This window comes from Rhinolophus ferrumequinum, chromosome 7, assembly GCF_004115265.2.
Source record: "Rhinolophus ferrumequinum isolate MPI-CBG mRhiFer1 chromosome 7, mRhiFer1_v1.p, whole genome shotgun sequence".
In the NCBI taxonomy this organism is placed as follows: domain Eukaryota; kingdom Metazoa; phylum Chordata; class Mammalia; order Chiroptera; family Rhinolophidae; genus Rhinolophus; species Rhinolophus ferrumequinum.
Genome location: NC_046290.1, coordinates 25,387,203 through 25,411,815, shown reverse-complemented (window position 1 = coordinate 25,411,815; position 24,613 = coordinate 25,387,203). Strand labels below are relative to the sequence as shown.

The window sequence follows — 24,613 nt, the reverse complement described above, 5'->3', positions numbered from 1 at the left end:
AGCAAAGGGGTGTGGCCGGTGGCTCAGAAGGAAGCAGCCCTGCTTCTCATCCCTCAGCATAGCCTTAGAAACACCAATTCTCCTAGTGTCCATTTCTGGTCACGGCCTTTGCAAGGATCAGGAACACCTCCACAAATGAATGACGCCTAAATGAATCAGTTCTAGCCTTCTTCATCTCCTTTATTCAAATTTACTACAGACATGCCCCCTCTCTTGAAACAAAAATGACAGTGACCCATCTCAGTAACACATGTGCCTTTTAATCTGCTTATTTTGGAAGCTTCAGATTCATCTCCTTGAGCCATCAACATTTACCAAAAATCAATGGTCAGCTCCCCAAGAGAATGCCTGCCGCAAGTTACCTATCCCACGCCACTGATGCCCACAAAGGGCCCAAACAAGTCTCCTCTGGGAAAAACTTTTTAGGAAGTGTGCAAAGAATTCAGGGTCATCCACCCAAACTTGCAAAAGTATACACTGTGGACAATCTGCAGCTATAAAAATATACACATACAAAAGGACAGCTACAAAATCATGGTGCCCATTTTCTTAGATTAGCATTAGAAAAAGTAGGGATTTCTCCTGAAAGGTAAACCTTAGCAGGGGCAGCCGTATGATTATGAGTCTACGTCTAGTCTCCCCGCCTCCTTATTTTCATGGAACAGTCAGAGCACACTGAATCAGCCAGTGAGGAGGAAAAGGGGTTAATCCTACTAATTCATGGGCCAAGGTGAGAAATTTGAAGTTCAAGGTCACAGTCATTCTGCTGTCAGGAAGTATCATGAGTCAGGGAAGGAGAGAAGTATTTTAATACCGCCCTTCGGGTATTCTCTCTCTTTTTTTCTTTCTTTTTTTAGCGCACTATGAATCACAACACAGTCGTTGAGCTACAACAGACAGGCTCTGGAATTTGCCTTGATGTGTGATCTCTGGCAGCCACTACACTTTCAATGGACAAAGTTCGACGCTTCCTACACAGAGGATTCCATTGGGTTGGGGCCACAGAGTGTCAGCAGGAAAGACCACACAGGGAACCCTGTCTTGGTTCTAGTTTCTCATCAGGGTGTATTTTCTCCTTGATGACAGGAAACACAGCTCGCCCGTGCCTCATGTGTGCCCGTGTGTGGCATCAGGCAGGGTCTCAGGCCCCTGGGCTTCTCAGGCGACAAAGCTCTGTCCCTTGGGCAAGACCAGCTGGCATTACTTGGCTCCACAAGTGTTGATGTTTTTCCCATCCATGGCGTCTTCCACGAGGGAAATGTGGTAATCGGTGGACAGGGTGAAATGAGAGATGCAACCCACGAGGCCACGCATGTATTGCCTGTTAGTGTGTAGAGCAATTTCCTTCATTCCACCTGCCAGGAAGCAAGAGGGAGACGGGGTGAGCCAAAGGGGCGGATGTCTCCTTAGGACACTTGAGTGTCTACAGACCGAGGATCCCTTCTTGGCTGATAGGGTGAGGCCTGTGGGTCCCTTGAACTGCTCAGTACATCACATCTAATTTATAATTATCCTTGAAAGAACAGGTTGACCTGGATCAATCTGATACACAACCAGAGGCTATAAATACCTACCTCATGTGTGATTTCTGACCCAGTTGGCTACTTCAAACCAAACAGCATCTGGTAAATTTTGAAATGTTGTACAATGTCAACAAAATGTAGTATGTAGTTACAGGTGATGTCATCATAACCCAAAAGAAATACACTGATGCTGAAGGCTTTCAATTAAGTTCACTTTTAGAAAATATCATACGGCTAGAGACATCGTTTCATGCTTACGTATCTGTACTAGCAGGTTCTAAGCTATTTAGGACTCATTCTAATTCTGAGAGGGGCCAGAAAAAGGATGGATCCTCCTTCCACCCAGAGAATTTGCAGAGCTATATTTAGCAGGTTTCTATAAACAAGAAAAGCATGGCTTTCCTGGTGGGTCAGTCCAAAGCACAAAAGCATCTAAGTATTTCCTGCCCAATCAGCCATGAGTCAGAAGTTCAGAAAATGGGAGAATGGGAGATCTAAAGAGCTTCCTGATTTCCAGGTGTGACTGACGCAGTGAAGCCCCAGCATGGCAAATGGAGGAGTAACAAGAAAACGCACTGGCACAGTTTAGATTCGGTCAAAGGTCACTTACCCACATACAGGGCTCCATTGATGTTGAGCTGCCTCATCATGCCAGGTGATTTGCCTGTTCTGGCCCCATAGTCATCCACCGTTATCTTTCCCGATTGGCCATCCCTGTAAAAACCACCACCATTTTTGGAGCTTCATTCAATCATTCATTCATTTCAATAAAAATGTACGAAAGTATCTACTATGCACCAGGTGCTATGATAAATGATGGAGCTGCAAACAAAACAAAACAAAACAAAACAAAAAACCACATTCCTGGCCCTCAGGAGTTTAGGTCTACTGAGGAAGACAAAACAAAGAAATTGCAGATGACAACTCTGTGTCACCACTTTATGGTGGAAGAATGCCAGGATACTGTGTAATTACACAGAAGAAGGAGAGGGCCAGGGAAAGCTTTTCAAAGGAGAGTCTATCTGAGGTGAGTTTTGAAAGCTGAGCAGGTCGGGTGAAGGAGAAAGCTAATGCAAACAGGAATGGCTATGGCAAAGAGAGAAAAGACAAGCGTGTTAGTACAGACTGAGCATAGAGAATTCTGCAGTTGGGAACAGAGTGGTGAAAGATGAAGCCGGAAGCTGATGGTGAAGGGCTTAGTTAGAATTCATTCTGAAGGTGGAAGGGAACTAGAAAAGAACGTTAAGAAGAGTGGTGGTGACATAGTGACACGTGGTGAGTTCTAAGCACAATGGGAAGCGAATGAAACAGTTTTTGTAGGTAGAGGATTACTCTAGCGAAGGAAAATAATGGCTTAGAAGTTTCTGAAGGACCCACACTGTCACTCAAAAGTGACCCTGAAGACAGTGGTGTGGAGGTGTTCATCCATGGCAAGGGCTTTGCAGTTTTCTGAGCTGGTTTCCAAAACTATCTCGCCCCACGAACCTTCTTTAAAAAAGTGTATCTGTTTCTATTGCTCTTAGGGGTATGCCAACCCAGGCCTCGCTTCTTTTATTTTTTTTTTCTTTATAAGTTCTTTATTAGTCTTTCATGTTTCTGTTTTATAGCAAACAGTTCTTGTTTCTTGGGTTAATAACCCCTCTTATTTCCTGGTGATACTAATATATTTTATCATTTTTTTTATTCCTAGTCTCTGTTTCCTCCAAGTTGTTTTGTTATGTCTATTTGTTTTGACATTCATCTTTCATACTGAAGACTTTTTTCAAATGCCTCACAATGGCTGACTGCCACGTCATAGTTAAGTGCTGAGTTCTAAAAAGCAGGTTGAAAGCTCTGTGTGCAGGATGAGGTTTTGCTGACTGTGGCTTGATAGTGTTGTGATTTGGCTCAATCATTTCCTTTGAGAGACACCTGGATTTTCTACTCTTCTTACTGTGTCTGGCCGCCAGCATTCCGGAATCCCAATAGGGAAAGAATTATGGAGTTCATAACATTCAACATAAGATCTTTCACATACCGTGTTCCCCCAAAATAAGACCTAACCAGAAAATAAGCTCTATCATGATTTTTCAGGATGACATCCCCTGAACAAAAACCCTAATGCGTCTTTTGGAGCAAAAATTAATATGAGACCCGGTCTTATTTTTGGGGAAACAGAGTAGTCTCCAGTCTTAATTTGTACAATATACAGTAGTCCAGTATTTAGTAGACCCGTGTCTCCCATTCCAAAGACCCTTACTTTCTCCAGTGAATTGTCTTATTTTTCCATAGGTAGGGAAAGGACCGTGTGCCAGCTACGTGAAGTAGAGAAGAGTCGTGAGCTCTAACTCCTCAAGTAAATTTTTTAAACCAATCTTCTTGCTTTTAGCCACTCATTTGCCTTCCAGAGGTTCCTGGCTCTACCTCTTTTTTTTTTGCGGGGTAGAAGGATACAATGATGTATGTCTGATTGCCCAGGCCTCACCTCTGGATAGCAACTAGCTTTAGAGGTATTTCTCCAGTTCTGTCCTCACCCTCAAGACCACACACTGCCTCCCCATTTCGGATATGCTATTTTAGAATCTCATGCCTGGTTGCTGTGATGGGCAGTGCTCCCAACACCTTGTTTTGCCTGCCCTGCCTTTTCCCCCCATTACTCTAAAAAATTCCATTTTCCACTTTATTTCATCAGTCCTAAGAACTTTGCATTTTTTCTGTCTCTGAAATGAAGATATGTCTTATAATCCATGGTATCTTAGATTTGAAAATAAACGTGGCATCACCTTTTAACCTAATAAGAACTTCTTCCTTATGTTTATTACTGATTGTAATCAGTAATACTGATTGTAATCAGATTCCCATCAGAATGCAAGACCGTCAAGGCAAAGATGCTGCTATTATTTAATGATGTAGCCCATGTGTCTGGAATCGTATATGGCTCCTAGTGGTAGCTGATTGAACAAGCAAACTTCTGGCACTTCAACTCCTCATCTGAAAGTGGAACGACTGGGCCTATTTTCCAAGGCTATTCTGGAAATCAGAGATTACGCATGAGAAGCACAGAGCATGGGACCTGAAATACCTGCTCTATAAAGAGTGATAGAAGAATGTATTGTTATTGTTGTCAATATATCTTCATGCTTATCCGTAAAATGTAGACTATAAAACCTAAGTTGCTGTGAATATTAATTGAGATAAAGTATGTAAAGTACCTGGCATCCTGAAAATGCTTAATAGATGAAAATGTGTTTTCTCTTTTCTGCTAGTATTAATACCTGCAAGACCAGGATTACTCAGAGCAAATCAGCAAGGCTCCCCTTCGAGATCTTTTCTACTTCGATCCTCCTTTCTCTGACCCCGAAGCCTGCTGCACAGGATCCATCCAACCCTTCTTGTCATGGCTGATAACCATGGCTTTGACCCAGTTCCTGCTTTGATCTGTTGTACCATCCCTTCTAGGCTTGTCTGATCCTCTGGAACACAGTTCACAATATCTGCTTCAGTCCTCCCATCTATCCAGTTCCTAGTCTCGGTTCCTTCTGTTCAGCCCTCACTGCAACCTAAGACCCACTAGGAAAAATATCAATGATGACAGTAGTAAGAGCCAAGTGTGTTAAACCATCTTTATAGTGCCAAGCTTGATGCTCTGACATAGGAAGTTCTTCTGATGAAACATTCCCTGTCTTACCCCTCCAAAATATCTGACATCTTAGCTGAGGTGGGCGGCACCATGGAGTGGGATGGAAAGAGCTTTGATCTAAGATTCTAATCTTGGCTCTGCCCACAAACAGCTGTATAGTCTCGGGAAAGTCACTTAACATCTGTTTCCTTAGATGTCTAGGAAGTGCCTGGAATCCTCACCAATGTGTATCTTGATGCACATAATCAAACCACAACAATTTTGAGGGTTTAAAAAATCTTTCCACAATGTCTGAGTGTCCTACCAACCTTCACTGTGCAAGGAAATTGAGAGCAGCATGTTCACAAGATGGGAGTTACAGGGATCAGATGTGGCCAAGTATTTTATATTCCTCTAGAGGTTTCTGAGCCCTTTTATAGATGAGGAAGAGAGAGAAATGAAGAACTTAGAAACCTCATAGTCTAGATTATCTTGGAGTTGGGTTGGACTGTGAACATTTTAACTTATATGCTAGAATGTATGTTAGATTAAGCCTATAAATATTCACTATGAGAAAACATTTCTTTTTCCAACAAGTCAGAATTGGGGCTTCATCTAAATCACTGTCTCCAGGGCTTTCCAAGCCACCTGTGCGACTGATGGCACAGACCTGCGTCTGTATCCTCACACATCCTTTCGGATATCAAAGGCAGGCACAGTGTAAGTGAGCGGGGTCCAGCAGAGCTACTTCTACCACAGCCTATATGTGAGCTGAGTAGGACATTGGTCACAGTAGCCCCGTGTTTTCCAAGCCTCATCATGACCTCACTCACTGACCTTCCCAGGAAGGGCTGTGGTAAATTCTCAGGGAACCGACACCAAAAGCACGGTTCAGCTCATCTCCTGGAACCTTCATCTAACACGGCAGGATTGACATTTCTTCATACAGCTACGTTTGGGCCTGCTGTTCAATTTCTCAAAATTTATTGTTAGGAATATGGACATAGGTAGCAAAACTATAATTTTAACAGAATGATTCACCCAAAGTTAATCAGAAGCCAGGGGAATGACTTCTGCGAAGGGGAAGATGTGCAATTAGGGCAGGTTATACATGGCTGCTAAGGTTCCGATAATACAATGTGAAAAAGAAAAAAAAGTGGGAAATTGCCTACAAAATGAGATTTGAAGCACTCCTCAAAGTCTGCTGCCCAGAAATCTCATCTCACTAGAGATACGCAGATCTCACTAAATAGCAAGGCCCTCTCCCAGTTTAGCCACCAGAAAGTTATTTCTCCGGAAGATCACTATTGAGTAAAGATTTGAAAGTTCAGCCTCTCTGGCCTGTTAGTGTCAGTAGAGGGCACAGGAGGGAGCTGGTAGCAAAATGTCCTCCTTGACCCAGATCAGGAGTACGTGATGTCAGGCAAGGTTGGGGAAGAGGACAGTGGGACTAAAGGGACTTGGTGAGCACATCCCACCTCTGCTGAGCTCCAGCTCTGTCTCACTTTGTGGTAGGTACTCACCTAACAGCCTTGACTCGGTGCCACCGACCATCGTGGAAGGAACCATTCACCATGATGGATGCCACACCACTGCCCAGGTTATAGCTAATGGCATCGGAGAGAACAAGACAGAGAACAGAATAAAGCACCGAAGGACAGGCAGACACTCATTCACAAATGGTTCTCATTGCAAAAGGTCTATGGGACTCAGAATGTAGATTCCTCAAACAAAACAATGTTATAAATTAGGTTTCCAAGCTAGGCGATGAATGACCAAATAAAATGTTTTTAATTGTGGCAAAATATGCATAACATAAAATATACCATCTTAACCATTTTTAAGTGTACAGGTCAGCGGTGTTAAATATATTCAGTGTTGTACAAGCAATCTCCAGAACTCTTTTTATCTGGCAAAACTGAAACTCTGTACCCTTTATCCATTCCCCCTTTTCCAGCCCCTGGTAACCACCATTCTACTTTCTGTCTCTATGTATTTGACTACTCTAGGGACATCATATAAGAAGAATAATAGTGTTTATCTGGAGGACATTAGCATAATGTCCTCAAGGCTGATTTTTTTAAAGCCCCATGTTCAGAAGCATCAAGTAGGAACAAAAAGGGCTTTCTCCTTTCTAATGTGTTATATGAGATTGAATAGTATCCCTTCAGAATGAATGTCCACCCAGAACCTCAGAATGTGACCTTAATTGGAAATAGGGTCTTTGCAGGTATAATTAGTTAAAATGAAGTCATACTGGATGAGGGCGGTCCTAAATCCAATACAACTGTTGTCCTCATAAGAATAGGAAATGTGGATACAGATAGACACACACAGGGAAAAAGGCCATGTGAAGATGAAGGCAGAGATTGGATGATGTATTTATAAACTAAGCACGTGAAGGATGGCCAGCCATCGCCAGAATCTAGGAAAGAGATTCTCTCTCAGAGCCCCCAGAAGGAGCCAACCCTGCCAAAACTGCACTTGGACTTCTAGCTTCCAGAACTGTAAGAGAATACATTTCTATTGTTTAACAGCTACCTAATTTGTGGTAAATATTATGGCAGCCCTAGAAACTAATACATGTGTTTTCATTTTTTACAAAGCAAAAGAAAACAAAACAGAACATTGCCCAGTAGGCTGAGGCCCAAAGAGATGAAGGGAATTTGCCTAAAATCCCAACGCTAATGTGTAAGACTTGAACTTGGTATCTTACCTGCACCCTTCCATTTTACTCTGATCTTTGGTCCACTCATTAGCTGTCTATTTTCTATTTCAGTGTATAGATACCTTGATACCCTAAGGGTATCAGAAGACATGCACATGTTGTTTATCAGAGAGAAATATCCTTCTAAGTCCAGTGTTCATTCAATCATTCTAATTTAATCCAATTCAACAAATATTTAGTGAGTGACTATTCTAGACTGGGTACTGGGCCAACTGCCTAGACCTCCTCTTGATAATATAATGAAGCCTATGTAATCATGCTTTTGAAGGAAAATGTATCCCACCCAGGACACCGCTCTCCTTATCTGGTAAGAGGACCTGTTACTCCTTTACCTCACGGGAAAGAAATAGAAATGAAGAAACCTGGATTAGCTCCTGAGCACTTGCATGCACTCAGTCTGAGAAAAGAGCAAGAACAGAATGTGTTTGGCTTTCCCCAGGGAAAGCACTCCGTGTCCTTTTTTTCCTTCCTTTTTTTTTTTTTTTTTTAATAATGGAGGCTCAAAGAAGTCACACACAACCCATCAACATTTAACCAAGAATAGAATTTGGGTGATTTGACAAACTATGAGACAAAACTGTGACTCTGACCCTGAAAAATCCACTATTTTCTAACGAATTTTCCCACAGCAAGTGTCTCTTTGTATGAAGCAGCCTGGAGGTGGAATTTTCCGATTTCATTATTTAGTGGCCAAATGCTTGTTGAAGTGAATGAATGTGAAACAAGGCTGAGAGCTGGTTGGCAGAAATGTAGCTGAATGACTGTGTCTGGCTTTTATGAGACGCAGCACGTCTCAGGGTGATAGAAAGAGCATGGGCACGTGGATTAGACTAACTTGCCTTGATTCCCACTCTTGCTAATTACGAGCTCAGTGACCTTGGGCAATTTGTTTCATCTCTCTGAGCCTAAGTTTTCTCATCTGTGAAATGGGGTAATTATACCTTCCCTGAAGGATCATAGGGGATATAAGTAAGATAACATATGTAAAGACCATAGCACATAGTAGAAGCCAAACAAATAATCCCACCACTCCAAGTATGTGCCGTATTTAATGCATCTCGCATACAGGGTGGAAAAATAACTGGAGGAGGTATTAATAGCAGGAAGGAGGAAGTTGCCTCCAAGAGTTACACTCGTCAAGCCTCTCCTGGAAGAGTAGTCATGTGTGAGAGTAAACCAGCAGGCTGTAAATATGTAACCAAAAAGGTCAGGAACACCCACTTCTCAGAATAGAGGTGACCTGGGTATAATTGCAGGGACACTAGACTGGCATGTGATTGTAATTCAGTGAATACAATCTTTTCGGTTGTATCTAGACAAAGGATGGGCTTTCCTCTTCTGTCCTTCAGCCTGATAGAACTCCTGTTCATGCAGAGAGCCAAAATGTGCTCAGGGAGTCAACACTGAATCTAGCAGACAGGAATCCAGCCATCATTCGTGTGTGTGTGTGTGTGTTGGTGGCGGGGGGCGGGAACAGGGACACAATACTTGGTTGGTTGGCATCACCATGGCCTGACTCTCCATCCCCACCCCTACTCCATTTGTTTTCAGACCCTCCAGATAACCTGCTTCCCCAGATACCCTGATATTTCACCCTGGAATCTCACTTTCTTTTATATAATAATAAATGACCAAGAATAGTGGTGACTCTTGTTGGGAGAGGGCATGACAAAGCCTTCGTGGGTGTAGGAAACATTTTGTTTTGTGTGGTTGTTCCACAGGTATTTACATGTTTGAAATTTTATCAAACTGTACATTTAATATTTGTGCAGTTCATGTACATTAAAATTCTTTTTCTTTTAAAGTAAAAACATAGGAATGAATGAAAAAATGAACAAAGGCATGTCTGTTTTTGCTATCAATATCTTATGAATCTGGTGGGCATGGATTGGTTATCCTGATCCAAGTTTCCCTACTCAGCTTGGCGCGCATGAAAGGATTTGAGGCTGTGTGGCGGTGGGCCACCTGGAAGTGCCATCAGGTGAGGCCTTTTGGGGACCACTCGGATGCCTCCATGTGGTGACACTTCTGCTCAATTGTGCCCCCTTCAACCTGTAGCACAGGGCACCTTGCCATTGTCAGATCTGTTCCCGTTGTCTATTGCATGAAAATGATGTCAAGGTCACATGGAAAATTAGTGGGAAAAATCATCAGTCAAGTGGTTTTCACTAACCTGTTTGCTGGGTTTTGTGTCCCACATATAATCATAAAACAAAATGAAACAAAAACAAAAAAAAACCCCACACCCTTAGCTGAGTACTTTGATTCCTTTTCTTTTACTTAATCTTGCAGAAAAACTATAAATAACTTTTTTTTAGAGTTCCATTGCTCTTCCTTATTCTCTGCCAGAAGGGCTCAGCAAAAGGACCAGCATTTAGGTGAAGAAAGAAAGTCAAGAAACTTGAGAATATATTTTATTATCTTAGGTTTCCTATTGTTTGCTTTGGACTTGGGTCGAACACTGAAACCTCCAAAATGGCCCTATCCGCCTAACAGACTAGTTCACTGTCTAGGTTCCATTGATGTAACCTGCTTGAAGGTGGGGCCTATGTCTTCTTAAAAATCATAACAACAATAGCAATAATAATAGCTACACTTTATGAAGCAGTTATACTGTGCTAATATCCTTACAATGTTATTGATCTGAGGCAGGGGTTTTTAGAACATGGAAAACACTTGATCGAGGATAATAATTTTGATAATTATTATCACTAATCCTAGCTATGCCAGGCCCCACACTAAGACCTTTACGTGAATGAACTCATTCAACCCTCACAACAAATCTTTTCCTTCCATGGAGAGGTCGGGCAGCTTGCAGGGGGTCACGTGGCCATGGGAATCATGCCTGTCTGACTCTGAAGCTCAGGCCTTTGACCACGTCAGACCCTGTTTTACAGGGTGTGGTTCCAGATTGTGTCCAAACAGATTCTGGCACCTCAGGAGACGTGCTCCATCAGAATCTCTGGGTGTGGGCCCAGGAATCTGCCTCTGAAACAAGCTCCCGCCACGATTCGCTGGAGACTGATCCTTCCAAACCACTGGCCTGCACTCTAAGTCCTGTGTGTGCCCAGCTTCCCACAGCGCTTCCCTATATCTGTGCTGGGTGAATGGAAGTGGGGAAGTAACTGCTCAGAGGGAGGAAACAAGGGCAGCAGCAGCTGTGGCCCCAGGCTCAGGAACCGGCACAGACATCTGCCGCAGCGGTCGGGGCTACTGAGTGTCCTTTACACAGCACACAACCAGAATTCCAGGCTTAAAACAAAACAAAACCAACAAACAAAACAACAACAACATGGGGCCAATTTTCAGAAACCTCAGAAAGAAATGGTAACATAAAAAATATGTCCAGGATGGAATTGTTTGAAGGGTGCCCAGGGGGTGTGGGAAGGTGGCGGGCGTGTGGGGGGCTAGCCAGGGCCGGGCGTGAGGGCCAGTGGGAGATCGGAGACGGCCCTGAGCATATCGAGTTGCCCTGTTCGGCTGGGGTGGCTGGTGAATAGGTTTTTAGCCGGCGGTTTAGGAGGGGAAGTTGGCCTCCCATCCATGGCTGAGCTACTGTTTCAGTTCGCTTTTCTGGGCACAATCAAGTACTTGAGGCCTTGGCGAGGTTAACCACAGGAAAACCACAAGAAAATGGCTTTGCAGCAGCCAGCCTGAAACTGGGGTGTGAAAAGTTTGGTGTTTGACCTTGGGGGGAGGGGGGCAGAGGTGGTGAGAACTGCTCCCAGAGGCCATCCTCTAGCCTTCAACCACACACTTCTCTCAAAAGTCCCCAACAGTCATAGGATTGCCTCACATAGCACACTCTGCTGTTTAGGGGCAAGCATGATGTTGCAAAAGTGACATTTCCTCTCAAAATGCTTTTTATTCAAATTGAAAAGACTTACATTAGGCTACTCTGGCAATCAGTAATCACCATGCATGACCCACAGAAGCCAAGAATTAAGTCTTCATCTTTTACGTAGTTCAGTTACCTTGCTTTTGTCTATTTCAATTCCAATGAATTCCACGTCATTTAGTGAACACTTATGCTAGACACCAGAGCGGGGATTAAAGAAGGAAAAGCCAGAGAAATCCCTGCCCCCATGGAGCAGACGGTCTAGAGACTGAGCTGGAGTTTCAAACCTTAGCGTGCATCCGAATCCCTTGGGTAAATTGTGAGAACAAGGATTGCTGGCCCACTTCCACAGTGTCTGGTCAGGGTCACAGCCTGAGAATCTGCATTTCTAAGGAATTCCGAGGTGACAATGATGCTCCAGGGGCCACACTTTGAGAATCATAGATCTAGACAAGTTATTTCTAACTTCAAGTGAGGCTGGGTCATCATGATCTCTAGAGAAACTTTTTCATATTACGCAAGCCAGTTGCTACCCTGTGGGTACCCAGCTCCCACCCACTTTGATGGGGAGAAGTTATCAGGCAATCCTTTAGCTACTTCGTAGCTAATCATCTGAAAAATTTGAGAGCAGTCTAAATTCACTTAAAAGAGATAAGAACTTGGGGGACTGCCTTACTGATATCACCCAAGAAGCATTTACAAAAACCCAAATGATGGGTTGATCTATTGAGATACAAATATGTGGTTTGTTCTTTGCATTGGGAGACTGGAAAGCGGACATTCTCCATCCCAAGGCTGCTCAGTTAATCAGGTGCAGAGTCAGAATTTAAAGCCAGGTCTTCCAACTTTAGATCTTCAGATCTGCCTGAGCCGGTGAGCCCTGAGCGGACCGTGCTCAGCATATCAAGTTCCCTTTCTATTACTTCCTAATTTGCAAGTGGGGAGCGTATGATTGAAACATGCTAGAACAGGGGTCACAAAATTGTTCTGTAAGGAGCCAGACAATAAATATTTTAGGCTTTGTCATACAGTCCCTATTAAAACTTCTCAAGTGTGCCACTGTAGCATGAAAGTCCTAGACAATATATAAATGAATCAGTATGGCAGTGTTCCAACAAAACTTCATCTACAAAAATTGGTGGTGAGCCAGATTTGGCCCTCAGGCTGTAGACTGCTGACTGCTGCTCTTGAAGATGGATCCTGGAAAGAAGACCTGGAGCCTCCAATGAGCCTGGAGTTTCAGGCAATTCCAGCAGACTGGTTAACTTTTGTATCGCTCCGTTTGGCATAACCTGCACTATCTGAGAAAACAACGCAAGGTGATCCTAAAGGCAGCTAGCCAGGGGGTTACCTGAACACCAGGGCTCCATCTCGAAGGCCTAAGGAAATGAAGTCGCTGTTGGGTCTCATGGGGCTGTCTCCCCGCCACATCAGCAGGCCATCTTTGGCAGTTGTCTTAAACCTCATGAATGCATTTGATCTTGATCCTGACACCCTGGAGGAAATACACAAACAATTGCACCCAACCAACCATTCTTCACCAACATCCATTTCTGCATTTTTTTTCCTGCCAGCCCCAAGAAGCCAGACATAAGGATAATCTGGCATTTCTGACACTCACTACCAGGAGATTAGAACTGACATCAGCACCACAGGTCACACCACAGGCCTAAAAGTGTGCGCACTCTGCAGCGGTGTCTCCCTCCTTGAGTATGGGTTAACCCCAAGAGAGAACATTTGCTGAGTCACAGATGAACCAGACTCTCTGGTCTGGTTACACCCCAACACACACCTCAGTCCTCCTTCTTTCCTATCCTACCACTCAAGGGTCCTTGGGAAAGTGTTTCCCATGCCCCAACAGAACGGTTGCTTAAGTGCCAAGAGGTTCAGTTGACAGTGTCTCTGGGCTATGATCATGCCTGTAGATGGCAAGCTCTGGCTGTGACCGTCCTTGAGGGCAGAGGACTGACTGGACAGGTGAGGTACTCTGTTAGGTCAGGTTCCAGGCCTACAGCCATGGCTAGGGGTTGGATCACATGCTTTTGTGCACTTATCAATTCTTGGGAATAGACTAGCTCAGAAATCCATTCTCACTAAAGTGATCAGTGTTTCACCTGTTGTAGGGAGAAGAGCAAGTATGAGATCCTTAAATAACAGGTGAGAAAATAGCAAACATAATGTAGTATTACTACTAATGTAACACGACTGGAAAAGTCTCTTTCTAGTCTCCTATCACTTGGACCATCCCTCTGTCTACATACTTAGAGCTGTCGAGTACATTAAGTACAAAACAATGGAAAGGACTTTTGTCTAGGCTTCCCAGAGCCTGGTCTAGACAGGAAGAGACCAAGGCTGCCTTCCCCATGCACGGTGTCGGAGTGGTGAGGGAGAAAGGGAGAAGCAGGGTCCAGGATGGTTACTTCGCCACCTGGCCAGGTGCAGAGCAATCCTTGGCCCATTCCCTAGAGACCTGCTTTTCCAATCTTTTATTGCAGGCTTCTTCCTTCCACCACTTGCCTGGGATACACTGATTGGTAGAAGCCAATCATGATGGTTCCATTTCTCTTGCAGTGATTGGTTTAGGGATGGGCATGTGACCCACTATTATCCAATGAGATCAAGGAAATGTATCAGGAAGATTCCAGGAAAGATTCTTTTCCTTTTAAAATAAGTCACATGAGAAAAAAAGGTGTTTTTTTGTTTTTTGTTTTTTTAAACGTTTCTGTTGGATATTGCTGATTTATAGCCATCTTATGAGGGTCGTATGGACAGCTGTCTTACAACCGCAAAAGGAGTAGCTTCTGGAGAACATGCTGAGGATAAGATGACAGAATGACAGGAGAGACTTGGGTCTTTGATGATACAGTTGATTCTGTGCATTACTCAAGCCAGGATCTAGTCTAAGTCTGGACTATTTGTTATATGAAATAATAAATACCCTTCATGTTTAAGACATCTTTAGCTGAGTTTTCTTTACTTGCAGCCAAAGGCATCTAACTGAAGCAGACCCTGAACTTGGCTTTTACCTGCAGCTTCACACACATGCATGTGTACATGCACATACACACGTGCACACAAGTGCCATCCGAGTTGCTCGTGCCTCCTACTCTCCCCAAACCACCCAGCGCCTCTAAGCACCAGGGGCCTGAAGACTTGGGCCCCGGCACACTGTCCCTATCCTGTGGGGACTCAATGCCCTTCCATCTTTGGGGAAACGGGGCTGAAGAAGGAAGAGGGTCTCTCTTGGCTGGAAATCCATGTTGCCTCGGCCCCATGCCAAGACCACCTAGATAAATACAACGTGGGATTAGAGAAATGAAGCAATGTCTGTCTGTCTGGTGTGCGTTCGGAGTTACCAAGGTTATGTGTGTCCAATGCCCCGGGAAAATGTTTTTCAACCACTTTTATTCCTGGAAAAGCCACCAAACTCTGCCCTTGTGCTTTTAGCACTGGATGCTTTTACCTTAAAGCTTTGCCTTAGTCTGTTAAGAGACAGTCAACCTGAAGAAGAAAAATTCTGGAATGATTGTGCTGGCGGCAGTGGTTGATGGCACACCATAAACTAAGAACTAGGGGAGAGAAAAGAAAGAGAGAAGAGGCAAGCTGCAAGCACCAAAGATGAGAATCACTAGGTCAGGACTTGGCTAAAGGCTGGCTTTTCCTTGTCACGTAGCCAGGCTATTCCAAACCAGGAGATGGATGCCAGCGAAGGGCATCCTGTGCCACCAGGGATTAACAGCCATGGTGGTGTCTTGGGCATCTACTTGTGCCATGTTCTTGTATCCACATGAAGAGAGTTGAGGAGCCCCTCACTGAACTGGCCAGAGCCTGAAGAGGACAGTGGACCTTTGCTGATGATGATGCAAAGTGGGAAATTAACTTGGAGCTGAGGGAGGACCAGAACCCTTCCATTGCAGGCTCCAGACTGTGGCTACAAAACAGCGTGAAGCTGATCGCCCAGGCTGGGAAATCACACTCATAACCCTGGCTTCAGGAGTTATGAATACTGGAAAACCTGAGGCAGGGCACGCTCCTCTCTCCAGGCTCTTTGACCAAATAGGGTTTGGGTTATTTGAAAGGCTGCCTTCTTCAATTTGTTTTTGTTTTGTTTTGTTCTAGTTTCTGTGTTTATTTTCTGTTGTTTTTTTCCCCTGAGGCCACGGCTAAACTGCCTTCTTGGAGAGAATTATCTTCTGGCACGTAAGATAAGAAAATGCCTTGGGAAAGATGTTGAGAAATCAACCCCCAGAGAGATAAGAAAGGTGCCTGATGACACTTATTACCTCTTGAGGATATCTGGATTGTCATAGGTCAGGTAACTGCGGCCAATAAACTGCGGAATCTCAATGGCTTCTGTGATGGCTGCGACAGAACAGAAAATGGCGGTTACATGAATGTGGCTCTCTTGACCCTAGCACTGAACCACGCGGCAGAAAAACACCAAGAAGGCTAGCTCCTGGAAATACGACATTTAGCAACTTGTCAGCTCCTTCCTCTTGGCTGCACACACACACGTGGCCGGCTTTGCAGCTGCCTGGTCTGATGGCCTCACATTGGCATATCCCTCCTGTCCCCTCCGTGGGGCTGGCTGTCACTGTTGATGCCCTCAGCACTGCTGAGAAGGCCTTATAATATGCTCTGAAACTCGAACTGTGCCAGCTATGCTTACAAGCCAAAGAGAGCAGGTCTTGGGACATGTGGGGAACAGCTGGGGGTAACTCTAGATGTTCTCCAAGGGAGGCAGAGGAAATAATCCCCAACGAAGCCCACCAGAATTTCTTTATTTGAAGCCAAGCCTCCCTAGAACCTCTTGAGCCATGACCTCAAGAGATTGGTGAAGTACAAGAAATGAGGCTTTGACTCTTGTTTTTACAAATCACCTTCCAGTGTCATATTTCACAAGATCTTCACCGCAGTCTCATGAGGTAGCAGGGAGTATGGGAAAAGGGGCAGGTTGGTTATTCCCATTTTATAGAAGCACCGAAGTCATCGAGGATTTGCCCAATATCTTACAGCTGAGAGAGCAAGAGACCATACTTAGACTGGCTCTCCTTAATTCTGGTCCTCAGCCCACTTTTTACTTCCCCGTATTTTAGAAGTGTGTTGCCTTCCTCCCAATTTGTCATCACGTTGTTTTCCTGAGAATTCACCCTTTTCCACACACTTAGCAAAAGAATAGGTTGTACAGTTGTGTTTGGCATCAAAAATTGGGGATAACTTAGGTGATTTCTGCCAAAGAGATAACAGCCATATCTCTTTCCTCTTTAGAAAGCCACAGAAATGGCAGTTTAAAGAAATTATGGTAGACTAAATCTCATTTTCAGTGAAATGGGCAAAACAAGAGAGAATTAGAGTTTCACACAAAAAATTTGTGGTTGGTGCAAAGAAGACACTGAATGAAGGACTTTACACCTAAGAGAGAACATGTGTAATTATTTGACACTATGAACAATAGGAGAGTTTAAACTTAACTTCTACAAATTTAAAAAGAGAAAGAAATAACAGCAAACCCCAAAATCTAATGACATGGGGCCCCCAAATGTAAGTTCCTATGCTGGCAGGTCCCTCATAACATGTCCCCAAGATGTTTTCTTAAAAAGTGAAAATAAAAGAGAACAAGAAAAGCAAAGGAAAAGAAATAAAAATTTTAAAGGTAATTTCTGAGGTAACTATCCAAGAAATTGCTTTATTGCTCCCTGAAGTGGCACAGGCCAGGCCGGACAAGGGGCTGCCAGCCCAGAGGGCCCATCCGGGCCAGAGACAGAGATGAAAGACTCCTGTATCTTAAAATTCTGGGCCCTACAACCAGCCGCTCTCCCTTCTCGTTAAAGTGGGTAGGAGGAAGAGGGGAAGCAAAGGAGGGAAGCAGAAAGGGGAAAAGAAGTGGGATGCAAAATAGCAAGAATGAGTAGAAAGACAAAGGAGAAGAGGGGAAAAGAAGGGGAAAACTGGAGTGAGAGGAAAAGAAAATGCCAAGAAAGAAAAGGAGGAGAAGGCATGAAAAGAAAAGGCAGCCAGGTGGATGCACGGCAGCCCCTGGGCAGCGCAGAAGGGAATGGAAAAAGCAAGGTGCAGAGAGAATGGACAGAGGAGCAAAAATAGAAATGAGAAGGCAAGCATGGAAATGAGAAGAGAAACACAAGCGCAAAACTACAGGAGGTAAAAGGGAGCTCTTAGCTGGGATGGCAGGCCCTGACTTTCAGGATACAAGTGCTGAGAAGGGAGGAGGGGGAGAACAGTCCAGCTGATGGAGAGTCCTTCCCAGAGCTAAACATAACCAAGGCACCCCTGCTGGGTTTGGCTCACCCCCAGGGCAAGAGGCACAGGCCGGACCTGTCCCTGCTGTTATTGGCCAGGGACGTGGGCCTGCGGCCAATAGCTATTGCTCCCCTGGACTCCTGGAGATGGTCAGGATGTGTTTGTCACGTCAGCTCCGCACACGGAGCCGCAAAGGGGTCTGTGTGAGCTTTGTCCAATTGCCTGTTAAGCCCCCTAGCGCCAGAGCTTCCTGAGGTCCGGCTGGGACTCAAGTGCATTCTCAAGGTTTGTGCTTTTGGAGGGAGGATTCCCACCACCGTGGTAGGAGGTCCAAGCCCGGCGCCACTCACCCCTCTGCATGGGGTTGGCCTGCACGTGCTCACAGCCTGGCCAGAGCCTGCCCTGGCATGAGCCCATAGCACTTTCACAGTCCCTCATAGGACTTACTGTACTTACTATTGAGGCAGTGGTTCCCACACTCTGCCATGTGCCAGCATGAAACAGAACAGGGAAAGTCAGAATTGTAAAATACCAATTACTTTGTTCACAGAGGACTGGAAAGCAGCCTTGTTTCCCTTGTAAAGCCCTGCAGAAGGCTCAGCTCACCTCCCAGTCTCGGCTTAATGGTGAGGGTGGGGGTGGCAGTGGACCAAGAAGATGTGTATGAGTTATCTGACCCCTCTGAGGCTCCCCTGACTTTGAAATGATGATCCTCATGTATTTTAAACCTGGAGAAACAATTCCCTGCTAAAGAGTTACTTACCTTGTCAATGATTATTACTTTTCTTGGCTCTAGGCTACATGTGAGAAAGGAATGATAAGCCAGCCAGCTGTCTGTTTTCTCTCCAGTATGGAAAACATCACCCGAATTCCCACCCCACCCCCTGTGCAAGATTCCAGAGCTCTGGTTAACCCTCCAGAAATAACACCACTGAACACAAAATGGTGAAAATGTACTCATTGTAGTTAGTATACATTAATATTAATTATTAATATTCTAAAACATTGGAACTGGCAGTGGCTATCCTGCAAAGGCTTTTCTGGCCCTTTGGGGTTTGTTTCAATACTGCAAACATTATATTTTAACCTAACCCTTTATACCTATTTTTTTTCTACCTTGCCTTTCCCCTACCCACCCTCTCACCTCCGCACCCCCGATGGTGAAGACCTTACCACCGAGGTGATTTGCTCGAAATATGTTTTTGTCACACCCTCACATTTATACCTAAAAGCTTGTACCATCTGGTGACACAAAAAACACCCCCGTGAATAGCAGCCTTAAAGCACGTTTTCCACATGAGGGACTTGAAATTCACAGTAGACGGCAAAGAGGTGAAGTGAGTGCTGGCTGTTTCACACAGTCACAGGATTGCAGCAAAGGAAGCTGTAGTGTAGCTTTCCCAACAACCAGGACTCCTCTCAACAATATCCTGACGGACGGCTGTCCAGCCCGAGGAAACACCTTTCCTCAGTGGGCAGCTCCGTCATCCACAGGGCAGCGGCCACCCTTGTGGTCCAGTACTACTCGGTACAGAATTCTTGTTACAGGAGGTGGACTCTGTAGCCACAAAGTAAACAAACAAACAAAAATCTTCCTCTCCATACCAGACCTCAGCTATCTAAGGACCAACATCTAGGCTGAACACTCCCAAATTTTTTATTGTTTAATCATACACCATCCTAAGAAAAGAAATTCCCTGTAGTATGCATATTTTATTAATTTGTGTTTTTATGTACTGGGTTTTCTTAAAATATGGACTATATTTACTGAAGCTATTTTTCATACACTGGGACCAAAAAAAAAAAAAAAAATCATCCAAATCAGACCCAGCAATATGATGTGAATTTACTGGATACAAGTAAAATGTCCTAAATGTTGTGGATGTGATAGCTAAATATAGATCAGGCCAGATCCCATCTTTTAGGATCCTGTATTCCTGACAAAAGTGTGCCCTAAGCCCAGGCATGGCCTCCGTAGCTGTGGGTATGTGTAGAGAGCAAGGATCCCCTCACCAGCTGTGGAGAAACACCCCCATCTAGCGGCCTGCAGGGTCCTACACAGTGAGTCCAAGCTGTTCTTAGCCATGAAGGGACAGAAAGGGAGGACCAGGGCTCCTGGTTCTTCCCCAAGTAGCCTGTCGGCTATTGGCTGGGAGAACTTCGGGAGACAACAGCTGCACCCGGTAGCCTTGGTTTGGACATTCAGATCATAGCAAACGCTCTGAGAAGTCCCGCAGAAGAGAGAGTTGTGTAACCGTGTCTGCCCAGCATTACCCAACCTTATTTGACCACAGAATCTCCCTCCCATTATGTACCTGGGAATATATGTGTGTCTGTCGCTCTGTGTGCAAAACAGTCATTAACATTCCCCACAACTTAAATTTTTATATGCACTTTGTACAATTCTGCTGTAACTTATGAGTAACTGACTTGGATAGAACAGCTACGAGGGGACACAAGGTGGGTACATAGGGATGAGAGTAGAACAAAGAAAAAAATTTCCAAGGATGGGGAGTATTTTTTGAGGAGGGAGGCCTTGTTGAGACCCCTATGGTGAGATGAGAAGGGGGCTTCAATATTGGGGTACTGTGTGGGGTGCTGAGGTCCAAAGTGGAGGAAGGCTCCTAAGATGGAGAGCGCCCACACAAAGGTATGGCCATCCCCAAAGTCAAGCCTTATGGACTTTTTGTCACCAGAAGAAGTAATAGCTGGGAGTTAGAAGAACCTCTGGTTTCTCCTGTCTTGGTTTCCTGAGGTTGGGACAGAAAGGCTCCATTTTCTGCAGCTTTTGCCTCAGGGAGCCGGTTGTGCCTGAGGGCAGCCCCAGAGCTCAGTGGGCACTCCATGCCCACCTCTGTCAGGGCTCAGACTCTCCTGCACCTGCCCCTGACTTTGCAGGGACAAAGGGGGCTCCCAAAACTGCCACAAAGGTCTGGGTGACTAGAATCAAGCCTGGATTTGTCTGAATTTCGGGACTTAGCCCTCTTGTGCCTCTAAGAGGTGAGAATAAGTGTCCCATCTTCTGACCAGGGCCCTAGTGGAATTTGCCTGCCTGCCACAAACTCTCTAATGAGATTAGAGAAAACCAAACTCTTTGAGGATCCTGAGAACTACATTCCCGATGGAGAAGGTGCCCCTTGGTATGGATTAAATGGGGCCTGATGCTGATGATTTCTACACCATTGTGTTCAGTGTAAAGGGCAGGTTTAAATTCAGTGGGGGAACTCTAGGACTAGGTTCTTACTTTTGAGGCATGACCTGGTTTTCAGGCGGGGGGGGGGAGGGGGGCAAAAAACAAACCTTTACATACATGAGGCTATGAATCACCTGGCTGGCTTACACAGGATTCTCTCTGATAACCAAGGATGGCTTCTAACCATTCTGGATCTTTCAAGCTAAGAACTTACCCAAACTTTTAGAATGTTCTCTTGCATCTCTATGGAACAATTGTAGTTGCCCATTTCTCTTCCCTTTTTTTCCCAATCCTTACCTGGGACTGGATGCTTTTCCCAGTATAACAGCCGTCTACATGGCAACGGCATACCACTGTGTGCCTGGTGGGGCCTGGAAAATGTGTCCTTAACGGCATGAACCTGTACCCAGAGCCCCATTAATCCTCTGACGCCCATATAACGTGTTTCCCCGAAAATGAGACCTCGCCGGACAATCAGCTCTAACGCATCTTTCAGAGCAAAAATTAATATAAGACCTGGTCTTATTTTACTATAATATAGGACCAGGTCTTATATAATATTGTATAAGACCGAGTCTTATATTATTTTTTGCTCCGAAAGATGCGTTAGAGCTGATTGTCTGGCTAGGTCTTACTTTCGGGGAAACACGGTAACAGGAGAGGAAGTTACGTGATTAGGGCCATGCCTCCTACAGTGAATCTGTCTAGCATTGGCAATGGCTGCCATTGTGCCAGAAGCACTACCTTTATTTCAAAGCACAAGGAGACACTGATAGACAGGAGAGCAGCTGGTGGCCCTAGCCCAGTGTGTTTCAGAAAGAGGCCTAAGTGCCCCCCAGTCGCCACTGCTACTGCCCATAGCTTGGATCTTGCCAGGAGGCTCAGACCCTCACCAGAGACTTGTTCCTTCATTCTGGTAAGATTTGTTTCTCAATGAACCTGAGCCTATAGTTACGAAGCTATAAATGTTAGCTCTTTGTATCTGGTATGGCTAATCTTCTGCATAGCAGCAAATGAGGGTTAACAAGAGCACAAATTATCCTTTCCTTCCTGCTTTGATTCCCAAATCTAACTGTTCATTTAAACCTGGACTTTATTTATTCACCATTAGTGTTAGTGCTTAAGGCAGAAGCAAGCTTGAAGTGCCTATGGTAAAATGGAGACGTGAGGAATTCAAACACTGATGTGTGAAATACAAACCCAAATTTCTGAATGAATGGGCCACTCTTGAACTAAATCTCTGCAAGTATAAGCTATAAGCTAAACATTGATTTGCTTGTTAGAATCATAATCAGGTTCATTCACAAATGGATCAATTACTCTTTGCGGGGTTATCACTAGGGTGAGCTATGTTCATAACTATATTCATACGATTTGCCATGCAGGTTTCAAAATTCATTTAAATATAATACTTCTTAATTTCCCAACCGGCAAATTGGCATCTTTTATATTTTCTAAGACTGCTACAAAACAACCTCTCCTATCATTCTATATACCAAAATAATCTACCTGTAATTTACAGTTTTCCTTTAAACCCTACTTCTGATAAATATCAGGAACCTGGAAACATATAAGAAAGAGAGAGAGCATATTCACCTAGGCTGGCTGCTTTATTTCCTTCAGGCCTGTCTACCTTCTTTATTTGTTTTTAAACCAGACAGGTGAGGCCATCTTGACATTCTAAACAAGAAGGTCCATATGGCCCAATATGATGGCCAAATGTGGGTAGGCCTCTTCTAGAAGCTAGGCCATGGCCCCTGTCTCCCCTGAGCATGTGTGGAAAGCTCAGTCCGGTAGGGCCTCATGGTCTATGGCCTGCTCTAGCTCTCAGACAAGGGCAGTTTGGAAGCTGAGTAGCTCTGAGCAGCTACTAATGGATTTTATTTTTCTCACCACTAATAATAATGGCTACTATTGGTTGAGTACCTGCCAGGCATTCTTCTAAGGAATATGCATTGCCTCATTAGCATCTAACACCGCAACCATCTGTGTTAGATACTATTGCTATCATCATTCCCATTTTACAGATGAGAAAACTGAGGCACACAAGAACCTCAGGTAGTATGGAAAATAGCACTCCACAGAAGGTTATTTATACTTCAGTTTGGAGCAAATAATGTACAATTCATATTTTTCTGTAACTGACAAGATTTCTCGGATTTCTCTATATAACATTCACAAACGGGTCAAAATATTTAGTCAAAATATGTATCAACCTATAAAGCCAAGGTGTCCACCTATCAGGATAAGCGCCTGTAGTGGTTCAGATGCAGGGGATCCTGGAAACCCCTGTATTATGGGCTAACCTTTTGGTTGCTGAACCATGAGGAGATTCTCAGGGAAGGAGCCAAAGCACAGAGATGGGGCAGCTCTTTACCTACTGTTACAGAAGTATTTCAGCATTTTGATTATTGAATAATTATAGTACTTTGCATGTAATTTGCCATCTTTTGACATCTAACATATTAGATGCCAATGTTATTAAAATCATTGATAAAAATAACCAGTATGACTGTCCCGGTGTTACCAGCTCTTCCCTTAAGAGTGGCGGCCCACCAACAACCTGTCCATTGCCCCTGCTCCCGTAAGCTGTGCCTGAGGCCCCCATGTGTACCTTTCTGGCAGTGCAGCCCCTCAAAGCCCAAGGGGCAGTCACACTCATAGCCCTCCTTCCTGGGCCGGCAGCTGCCCCCATGGGCACAGGGGGCCCCCACGCAGGGGTGGGCTGCATTCTCCACGTTCACGCCCCACGTAAAGTCATGTTTCACATGGATGGTTCGGTCGTTCAGGATGATCTTGGGGAGAGAAAAGGTAAAGAAATTCAGGAATTCAGAAAACATTTTGCAGTCTTGTAAAGCTTCCCTTAGCACACTAACCTGAACTACGTGCAGTGAGGGAGCTTTCAAAAGAAGAGAAAAAGTCCACTTGCTGCCTTTATAGTCCTGTGAGTGACACAGGAATTCAAGTGATTACATTGGGTACTTGGTAGAATCTGAAGAGTATAGCATCCTCTGGTTCTGGAAGACCTGGCTACTCCGAGAAGGGGTAAAGGAAAGGTTTTTCAAACTGGCTGCCTATTAGAATTGCCTGGGGCGTTTCAGGAAATACACTAATGCCCAAGTCCCACACAGATCAACTGAATCAGAATTCCTGAGGGTGGGATCCAGTCATCAGGAACGTTTAACAGCTTTCCAGGTGAGTCTAAGATGCAGCAAAGGTTGAGAGATGCTGTTATAAAGCTGAGTAGGGAAGCACCCACACCAAAGTGTTACGCAGGCAGGCGTCAGAGGGGGAGTGATGGCTTCCGGTGCCAGCGGACTCTCACTGTGTTGCTCTGTTCTTCTGGCTAAAGTTCTTGTAGAGTCTCCTCAAGTTCCATCCACTGGGCCTTCCCAATGGTCCCATCAGCCCCTGCTAGCCTCCTTCCCTGACATTCTTGAATTCCCTTCCTCTCCACATCCCCTTCACCATTAGG

At 44.6% G+C, this 24,613-nt stretch overlaps 1 protein-coding gene across 2 annotated transcripts in view; it reads right to left on the bottom strand.

Moving 5' to 3' along the window:
• Positions 1 to 238: 238 nt before the first annotated feature.
• Positions 239 to 24,613, bottom strand: part of EGFLAM (EGF like, fibronectin type III and laminin G domains) — a 152,087-nt gene continuing 127,712 nt past the window's right edge. Inside the window, exons 17-23 of one of the 2 annotated variants that reach the window (XM_033111275.1) lie at positions 23,753 to 23,933; positions 18,402 to 18,425; positions 15,971 to 16,049; positions 13,039 to 13,182; positions 6,645 to 6,728; positions 2,134 to 2,237; positions 239 to 1,355 (exon numbers count right to left, since the gene is read on the bottom strand). In XM_033111275.1, the coding sequence (XP_032967166.1) occupies positions 1,201 to 1,355; positions 2,134 to 2,237; positions 6,645 to 6,728; positions 13,039 to 13,182; positions 15,971 to 16,049; positions 18,402 to 18,425; positions 23,753 to 23,933 (771 nt within the window). In that variant the 3' untranslated portion in view covers positions 239 to 1,200. The remainder of the gene's footprint in view (positions 1,356 to 2,133; positions 2,238 to 6,644; positions 6,729 to 13,038; positions 13,183 to 15,970; positions 16,050 to 18,401; positions 18,426 to 23,752; positions 23,934 to 24,613) is intronic. The other variant, XM_033111276.1, reaches the window with a different exon arrangement.